A 9,425-nucleotide genomic window follows, 5' to 3' on the forward strand; every position below is an offset into this window, starting at 1 on the left:
CTGAGTGTAGTAATACAGAGGAAATGTCAAAACATGTGGTCTTAGCCAACCCGTAATTTGATGTTGGACGAGAACGGTACCGCTATGGACACTAGTAACGAATTCCACGTGTTTTTGTCTTCGCCAATTGTCGTAGAAATTTAGAATATTTACTATAACACCTATTGGAAGCAGACACAAAAACGTGAATGAACACACCATCAAATGATTGAAAATCACGAGAGGACAATTCGGATTGTTTTGAATACAGATAGAGCTCGTATTATTTAAAGATCGATAGGCCAACTAGATTTATACAGGATTCCTGTTTCGTTCATCATTGAGCAATGCGCTCCTACTTACAGGACAGAAAAATTGTTCTGCATTTTGTTCTGACAGCGAGTAATGCACGCTTTTGCATTGTGTTCTATTTAATAGATGGGTCGAAATATAAATATTTAAATATGTTCTAATGTTCCTTCCTATCTACAACAGTGTGTTGTGTTTTGTTGTAATCCTTTCTCTATGCATTTGTTTGCTAGCGAAATCTGAGTTCTATCAAAAAGTCAGTGGCTTTCCAAATTACATAGTTACTAGTGATAAAAATGACCAGTCTTCTAATTATTGAAGTTTCAGAAATGTTACACAATCCGTGATATATTACCTAACAAACTTAATAAGTAAATTGCAAGTAGACTTTTCATAAAAAAGAATGTTCCTTTATAAATATACTACGAACGATATCTAATCGATCTAAAGCCTAACAATAAAACAGCAATAATTGGAAAAACATATTTCCATTTATAAGAACTGTAACTAAAAAGTTTAGATATTGTCACATTTGTCCTTGGTACTATTAAGTTAAAAATTATTACCTCCGCCATGAGTAAATTTCCACCAACCATCATCTTACGTGCCATCTCTGACCTAAGAGCCTCTAACTAGGATATACAATTGGTGTTACTTGAACTGCGCGTAACACGCTCATAGACACGTCGATGCATATTGTCTACCTGTTTCAGGTAATATGTTCCCGGGAAAAGTACGTCCACCTGTCCGGTCGGTTCGTACGGAGCAGCATGATTATTCTTTTCACGTATCTCCATCAGCCGAGTAAATTCCTCAGGGGACACTTTAATTCGAGCGTCTAGCAAGGGTTGTACATAGCTTAGCTTATTCTTAAATGTAGCTACCGCTTCTACATCGGAGGTAATTGAAATCGAGTACATGGACGAGGCCAAACCGGAACCGTAGGAAAAAACTCCGACTTTTCTGCCTGCTAGTTCCGCTACGTCATTGCTTATTAGGAGGGAAACTAGACCACCGTAAACGGATGGTGTGTACATGTTCCCAACTTGGTTGGCAAGATGAAGAGAGGGTTTTGTTTTCGAGTTGAATAACGGTGTGTAGTGTGTCATGAAAGCTTTTTCCACGTCACGGTCGAAATAAGTATCTTCGAGACTCACATTCTGGAACTTTTCGAAGCCAGAAAATTTGGTTAAGCGCTGATCTGCAGGAGTTTGAATGAAATCATTCAAGCCAAGTCGTGCAAACGATTTCTGAACCAGTTTACAATACGGAGTATGAAATATGATGGCATCGAAAATATTGAGATCGATTGCATCGACTGTGGTGGGGTTTTGCTCGACAAACTGCTGCTTGTACAGTTGATAACAGTTATCTAGCGCACTCAAATAGCACTGTATGGATAATTTCCCATCAACAACTGGATATTCCGAGGTAAGATCTGGTTTGTAGAAATCATAGGCGTGTTTCATGAAAGTTGCCCGCAATCCTCGATCAATAGTCAGTGGTGCATTCGGTCCGATCAGCATTGCGACAGCTCCTGCTCCGCCTGTTGGTCGCGCAGTACCTTGAGCATAAACTGCAATATCAGCACAGACAACCAGGGCGAGTCGTCCTTTCGAGCTAGAGGATTCCACCCAATTCAAAGCATTGAACAGGGCAGCTGTGCCTCCATAGCACGCATTGGTAGTATCGATTCCTTCAACATCTGTAACATGTTTAGACTCAAACAGCTGCATTAGTACAGATTTGACACTTTTGGATTTATCAACCAAAGTTTCTGTCCCGACTTCTAACCGACCGATTCTGGAGTATGGAATTTGATGACGCTCGAGCAGATTGTGCACCACCGTTAAGCATAACGAATTAACATCTTCGCGATCAGAACTAAAACCCATTCGGCTTTGGCCAAGGCCAATGGTGTACTTTCCTGCAGATACACCATCGAATACTTCCAGTTCTGTTTGGTCCACGTATTGTGATGGAAAAATAATTTCAAGCGCCAGAATACCAACGTCGGGCAGCCATTCTTCCGTCGTTTTAGTCTCCATCACGTGATTGCTCTCTGCAACATTGTTTAATTCCGCTTGTTGACCGCTTGTAGCGATTGGCACTCGTTCATATGAACGTCGATGCATTTTGTCCACCGATGCAAGATAGTATGTTCCAGGGAAAAGTGTCTCAACACTACCGGATGGTTCATACGGTGCAGCATGGTTGTTTGCTTCACGAATTTCCATCATCTTTGTGAAATCTTCGGGTGTCACTTTGTTTCGAGAATCCAGTAAGGGTTGAACGTAATTTAAGTAAGATTTAAGAGAGGTAAGTGCTTGAACATCGCTGGTTATCGATATCGAATACATGGTAGATGCCAGTCCAGACCCGTAGGAAAAGACGCCAACCTTTTTTCCTTTCAGTTCTGAGATATCGCTATTGATAAGAAGTGAAACGAGACCGCTGTACACGGAAGGGGTGTACATATTCCCCACTTGATTGGCGAGATGAAGAGATGGTTTCGTTTTTGTATTGAATACTGGAGTAAAATGAGCCATAAAAGCCTTCTCCACGTCGCGGTCGAAATAGGTCTCCTCGAGTTTCACATCCATGAATTGATCAAATGCTGGATAAACAGTTGCTCGCTGATCGGCTGGTGTTAGCACAAAGTCATTCAATCCTAAACGTGCTAATGATTTCTGAACCAGTTTACAGTAGGGGGTGTGAAATATTAGAGCATCGAAGAAATCCAAATTCACTGGACTGGCACTTGGATTTGCGTCAGCAAACTTTTTTCTGTACAGTTGATAGCAGTTATCCAGTGCACTTAAGTAACATTGAATGGACAATTTTCCGTCGACAACAGGATATTCCGAGCTGAGATCCGGCTTGTAAAAATCATAGGCATGTTTCATGTATGTAGCTCGAAGCCCTCGATCAATTACCAGTGGAGCATTTGGACCTACAAGCATTGCAACAGCACCAGCTCCTCCTGTGGGACGTGCTGATCCTTGGGCGTACACCGCAATGTCAGCACAAACAACGATTGCTAGCCGGCCTTTGCAACTGGAAGATTCTATCCAATCCAAAGCATTAAATAACGCAGCAGTTCCACCATAGCAAGCATTTTTGGTATCGATTCCCTCGAGATTAGTTGGTCCATCTTTCTCGAACAGCTGCATCAAAACCGTCTTCACGCTTTTAGATTTATCAACAACAGTTTCTGTTCCCACCTCTAGTCGGCCTATTCTCGAACGAGCAATTTTATGCCGATCTAGCAAATTATTTACTACGGTCAAACACAGCGAATTAACATCCTCCCGATCGGAGCAGAATCCCATGCGACTTTGGCCTAATCCGATAGTGTACTTTCCAGCAGAAACACCATCATAAATTTCCAACTCCGTCTGTTCCACATACTGCGAAGGAAAAATGATCTCCACCGCCAGAATGCCCACGTTACTCAAGCAGCCTACCATATTGATCTTGTTCGCCTTAAAAAACTTTTTCTTTCACAATATAGTAACAAAACACGGCTGACCGTGACCAAGCGGAATAACCGACTGATGAAAACTTTCTTTTTCTCTCTCTTCTGCGCGCTTCCACGTACCTATTTCATTCAAGGCACTTTCTTTGTACAGTAGCTCGCGAGAAACACCGTTATTCCGTCAGTAGGCTAACTGTCCGTATCCTCCCAAACTACTGTCCTCGGGGCTATTATATAATTCCACACTCGTCGTACGTCGTAGGTATTTGTCCCTTCAAGCCACGTTTCACTGAACCGATACTAGTTCTGCAAAAGATTATTACAATAAAGAGATTCAATTATCCAATTTCACTGGCGAATGCTGACACGTAACGTATTGAGGTGATCACGTCAGCGCGATTGATTCTTGAGAGGTAAACCTATAAACGCATCCGTCTGAACAAAACCCCGAGCGATGACTGAGCTGTGCCAAGTTTGGTTTTTGCTAGACCCGAAGAGAGGTAAAAATCTCTGGGGAATCGTGGATGAGAAACGAGTTTTGATTTGCCTTTTCTTCGACAGACACTTCTTCACCAAAGGATGTTTCAACAGGTTTTTTTTTACAATCGTGACCTGGAGTTTCGTCACATCGACTTACTACCGAATCTTTAGTGGATGATAGACTGCGGTAAGAAAGGAAAAGGTAAGAGTCGAGCCGTCACTACAAGACAGACGACGCTGTATGCTGGAATCATGTGGCATGTTTTGTGAATGCGTAACGAAGTGTCAAGTTAAAACATAATGCAAAGCAACACAGCATTGAACGAGTTGTTATTGCTTGTTGTACCTTTGCGTGAGCAGCTTTTTTGATTTCAAACTATTTGTTAACACCGCATGTCACATCTGCGTTTGCGTTTTAAATTTTGGTCATTAACTTGATTATTTTCACTTAGAATATGCAAAAATTAAAATTCAATGATTAAAAGTACGTGCATCTCGTGACGACGACATTCTCGAACCAGCGAATCAAAACAAAATAATAAAAAATGCATGTTGAAAGAATGTCAGAAAGCACCGAAGACCGCTAAGGCGGATAAAAAATATTCGCTATAAAAATGCTATAAAGATTTAACTCTTAGCTAGAACTTGGCAAATTTCCCAACATTTCCTACAGATGGCTTTCAAACTTTGCACGCTCTTCAAACAATAACTTAATTTTGAGTAAATACCATTTCGATACACCCAGTCAAAAATAAAGCTAATTTAATGCGATTGACATCAGAGCTGCCATTTGTTATTGTAATTGTAATTTTATTGAATACGGTATTACAATTCTATTTATCTATCTCGAAATAATCTAGCATTATTTTCGTCGAATTGTGGGTATATGAGTGCGAACGAAACAAAAATAAACATCAATCCGTTTTCACACTCGCGCTTATGCATATTAAATGGACGCGTTATAGAACGCACGGTCCGGTGGCCCTTTGCTGAGAAAGCACGCAATGGGGTATTAAGAAGATTCGCAATAAATTGATTACTCTCCATTCTACAATTACAGATCTAATAATTTATTACAGAAAAAACGCCATACAGATTTAGTAAAAAAAAATCCTGAATCAGAACCACCCCAAGCTTTTCTTTAACTTCCGCTTGATAATTGCCCAATATTTTTTAAATTGGCGAATTTGCGGGCAGTTGGGTGGATTGATAACCTTTTGGATGAGATCCACTTTATTGTCACGGTACTACTGTCCAGCCCCGTGCGCAGAAAATTCTTAAGGGGATGGTTTTGATTTTTTACGATTCTTTCAAATAGGGTTACCAACCGTCCTTATTTTAAAGCATAAACTGTACGCTTTTAAGGCTAATTTTCAATCAATCACTGTTGCCATCGGCGTTTCCCGTGTGTTGGAAAAAATCAGTTATGTTTCCCGTTTTTAAAAAAGGTGATAAGCAAAATGTTGCGAACTATCGTGGCATAACCTCACTCTGCGCTGGATCAAAGGTATTTGAGATATTAGTAGGAAACGTGCTGTTTCGTGAAACCAAAGCATACATATCGAAGGATCAACATGGCTTTTTTTCAGGCAGATCGACAACTACTAATCTAGCCCAATTCACTTCGTTTTGTATTAAAAATATTGAAGTTGGATCTCAAGTCGCATTCGATCGTGTAGATCACTCTCTTCTTCTGGCAAAGATAATGCGGCTGGGCGCATCGTCAAATTTCACAGGGTGGCTTAAATCATATCTCGTAAATCGTTCTCTATCTGTAAAATTAGGAAATAGCGAGTCATACAGCTTCATTAACTTGTCGGGAGTGCCTCAAGGGAGCAATCTAGGACCGTTGTTTTTTTCGTTGTTCTTCAATGACGTTTGCTATGTTATACCTCCAGGGTGTAAACTTATATACGCTGATGATCTCAAACTATTTCTCATTGTGCGGTCAATAGAAGATTGCGTGGCACTACAGCGACACTTAGATGCTTGAAATTGGTTTAGTCGCAACTTGCTGGCTCTCAGCGTGGCCAAATGTTCCATAATATCTTTTACTCGCAGAATAAATCCAATACTCTGGAGCTACACCATCTCAGGGGAATTGCTAGAGAGAATGACAGTAATCAGAGACCTCGGAGTACTCCTGGACTCACAACTGACATTCAGAAATCATTACTCTCATGTTATAGCACAGGCAAATAGAAATCTCGGCTTCATTGTAAGAATCGCCAAAGAATTCACTGATCCATATTGTTTACGGGCACTCTATTTCTCACTAGTTCGATCTGTCCTGGAAGCTTCAGCACCCATTTGGTGTCCTTATACGAACATTTGGATCAACCGAATAGAAGCAGTGCAGGCAAGATTCCTCCGTTTTGCTACCACCGTACATCGAACGCTGTCGTCCAGCCCCCTGGCAACCCTATACCATCATATGGAGTTTGACAGCGACCGACATATATGGGGCGTTATAGCTATAAAGCCCCAAACAAAGAATTATGTTCGGCACTATGCTCGATATTCAAGCATTCCACACGACGTTTTGCATCTTGTGGGATGATTTAATATCATATCATTCAGAAAATCGACATTTTGTAACTAAATACAGCTTCTAATCATTCGGTTCAAAATCAATGTTTTGCCTTTCATGGCATTGATGCTGGCTGTACAGAGACGTCGTCCTTGACAGGGGGCTGCTGTCGTCTGCTCGATATGGAAACCCTAGCGAAAAGGCGGAACACATTTAGAGCAGTATTTGTTGGGAAGATATTAACTGGTCAAATAGATGCTCCAGATATTCTCTCACAAATAAATATGAATGTGCCCCCTAGAAATCTCAGATCGCATAACTTCTTAAGACTGGAATTTCAGCGCACAGAGTACGGTCAGAACGAACCCATTAGGGCGATGTGTAATGTTTTTAATAGTGTTTATGACCATTTTGACTTTTCTGTATCTTGTGATGTTTTCAAAAATAGACTAAGAAGGTTGACTTAGATTTTAAGATTCCATTTTTGTAATATTGCGCACTTCCCACCAACCTGGACTCCGCACTTTCAAAGTGCGAGTGATCTCAAAACTGCGAGCTGCCAAAACACATGTATTTCAAGTGATAGAGTTGGTACTTTCATAGACAGACCAGTCGAACTAACCAGTCTGTGACAAGAATTTATAAGAAGAATGGTAAGTGCGCTGTGAGGTTAGAATCCAGTTTTTAGTGCCACATTTGTAATTTTGGTTCTTGCAATACTGTGTACTATGTGATTATGTTTAATTGTAGTGTAAAATCATTGTAATCAACTGTGAAAAAATTGAAAAGATGATGGGTTTTTACGCCCATTTGAGGATTGCTTCTGAAGTATATCCTGAAATGGGCTTTTCCCATTCTAGAAACACTTCATGTAGACCAACACAGGTCAGATGAAAAATAAGAATAAATAAAATATACAGGGTGGTTCAACATGATGGTTTTTAACAGGGCATGTCATGGTATTGTAGTTTAGTATTGTTTGTCACCACAGTATGCTCACCATTTTCAAATTATTCAACTATATTTCGAAAATCAGCGATGCGTGAGAGAAATGTGTTTCGTGCACTCCGACCATAATATGGTCGATATAATCGGCCAACTGACTCCACTATTCGCCATACAATCAAAGAGTAAAAGTTGTAGTTCTCGACCACATTCAGCACGCATTGAAGAAACCATAGCGGCGGTGACATTCGCATTGGAAACAAACATTACTCGACTAATTAGCCAGATACCACTTGAAATACTCGAATCCGTCATCAAAAATTGGACCAGTTGAATGGATTACCTCAAGCGCCAACATGGTCAACATTTAAAAGAAATTGTTTTCAAACAATAAATGGCAAAAATGTTCTTTCGATTGACAAATAAACATTTCGCGATTTACTCCATTTTCAAATTTTTGCAAGATCGAAAAAACGTTATGATGAATCACCCTGTATTAAATTATTCAGATCAACTTTATTCCAAGAGAATCAATTTCAATTGTCAATTTCAAATACTTCCAGCGATTGTTTTTGTTAAATCATACTCTCGGTTTGGCCAAAGTGGTTATCTTTTTTCAATATTGGCACTACACCATTCCAATTTGTCTCGATCAAGATTCAACATCCCAGTTCATCTGCTGGAAAATAAGTCAGAATTTTTTCAGAATTCTGGCTCAAGTGATAACTGACTCAGGCTCCAATTCCGAATAGATTTGGCAGGGATGTCCTTAATTTGCTCTTTGCATTTGGTAACCCTATTTCAAAGGAAAGCTATAGGAACCCTCAAACTTTGAAGATATCTCCGAGGTCTGGAGGGCCGAGTCTTGTGTACCAATCGACTCAGCTCAGATTGAGTAAATGTTTGTTATCGAGAAGGAATCATCTACAGCCACCACTGCCTGCTGACTCGTGGTAGAATCGAATTGGTTTGTAGTACTGTAGAGCATACCGACTAAACCTAAACATCTTTTATCTCGCAATACTCATCCATCGGGGGCAACCAATAGGTACTACTTCAGTGGAGATTGTGCACTTGTTTTGCGTTAATCGTTCTTGTGTTTATCCATAGCTGCTTTCCCTTCCTTGCTGTCCAACTTTCGCGGTATATTTGACCTGCTCAATATCGTCATTTGTTGAGAAAGACACAAACCAATTCGGAGGTGTCGACCAAAAAGATTTACATCTCTTTATAACCGCTTTCTTGGCGCTACCCGTTCCTATTAATCGGTTAGTTGGTGCTGAGGGTTCCTCGGCGGCGGTATTTCATATGATACCGATACCCATTTTCGCGATCCATTTAACTACCAGCCACTCCGACGGAGTGATCATCGGCGGTGATATTTCTCCAGACAACGATATCTCGATTTTCTCCAACTTCGAATTTTTCCTGTTTACCTCCGTTGCTAGCCCGCAGACCGACATCTGCTGTGTAACTGGTCTACTCACAGCTGTTGCCAATATCGAAACTTGTCGAAACGTGAACCAATACATCAGAAAAACCGACCATACATCCCTTTCCAGCTACCCTGGCACTTCATCGACTTGTTTCTAGATTGACTGAACTCAAATGACATTTTTTGTGTCAAAACGGTTTGCAGTTTATTTGTTCCAGAACAGGAAGTCAACAAATTTATAAAAATAATTCAAACCCCTGATGGGAGGG

At 40.5% G+C, this 9,425-nt stretch overlaps 1 protein-coding gene across 4 annotated transcripts; it reads right to left on the reverse strand.

Moving 5' to 3' along the window:
* Positions 1–280: 280 nt before the first annotated feature.
* LOC131693232 (uncharacterized) lies at positions 281–4,762 on the reverse strand. Of its 4 annotated transcripts, none has more exons than XR_009306187.1 (2): positions 855–4,585; positions 281–795 (listed from the first exon to the last, which is right to left on the reverse strand). XR_009306187.1 is itself a non-coding variant. In XM_058980891.1 (2 exons), exon 2 carries the CDS (start codon positions 3,756–3,758, stop codon positions 921–923), a length of 2,838 nt encoding a protein of 945 aa, XP_058836874.1. In that variant the 5' UTR covers positions 3,759–4,072; positions 4,593–4,762; the 3' UTR covers positions 281–920. The 4 variants fall into 4 exon arrangements, 3 of the variants coding, with proteins under 3 accessions (XP_058836874.1, XP_058836872.1, XP_058836875.1); XM_058980891.1 differs by adding an exon at positions 4,593–4,762 and having other exon boundaries at positions 281–4,072; XM_058980889.1 differs by adding an exon at positions 4,593–4,762 and having other exon boundaries at positions 281–4,428.
* Positions 4,763–9,425: the final 4,663 nt, after the last annotated feature.

The sequence above is a fragment of the Topomyia yanbarensis genome, chromosome 3 (assembly GCF_030247195.1).
Source record: "Topomyia yanbarensis strain Yona2022 chromosome 3, ASM3024719v1, whole genome shotgun sequence".
In the NCBI taxonomy this organism is placed as follows: domain Eukaryota; kingdom Metazoa; phylum Arthropoda; class Insecta; order Diptera; family Culicidae; genus Topomyia; species Topomyia yanbarensis.

Bases quoted from the DNA above. Each gene is read 5' to 3' on its own strand.
- LOC131693232 (XM_058980891.1), bottom strand. From the start codon at position 3,758: ATGGTAGGCTGCTTGAGTAACGTGGGCATTCTGGCGGTGGAGATCATT.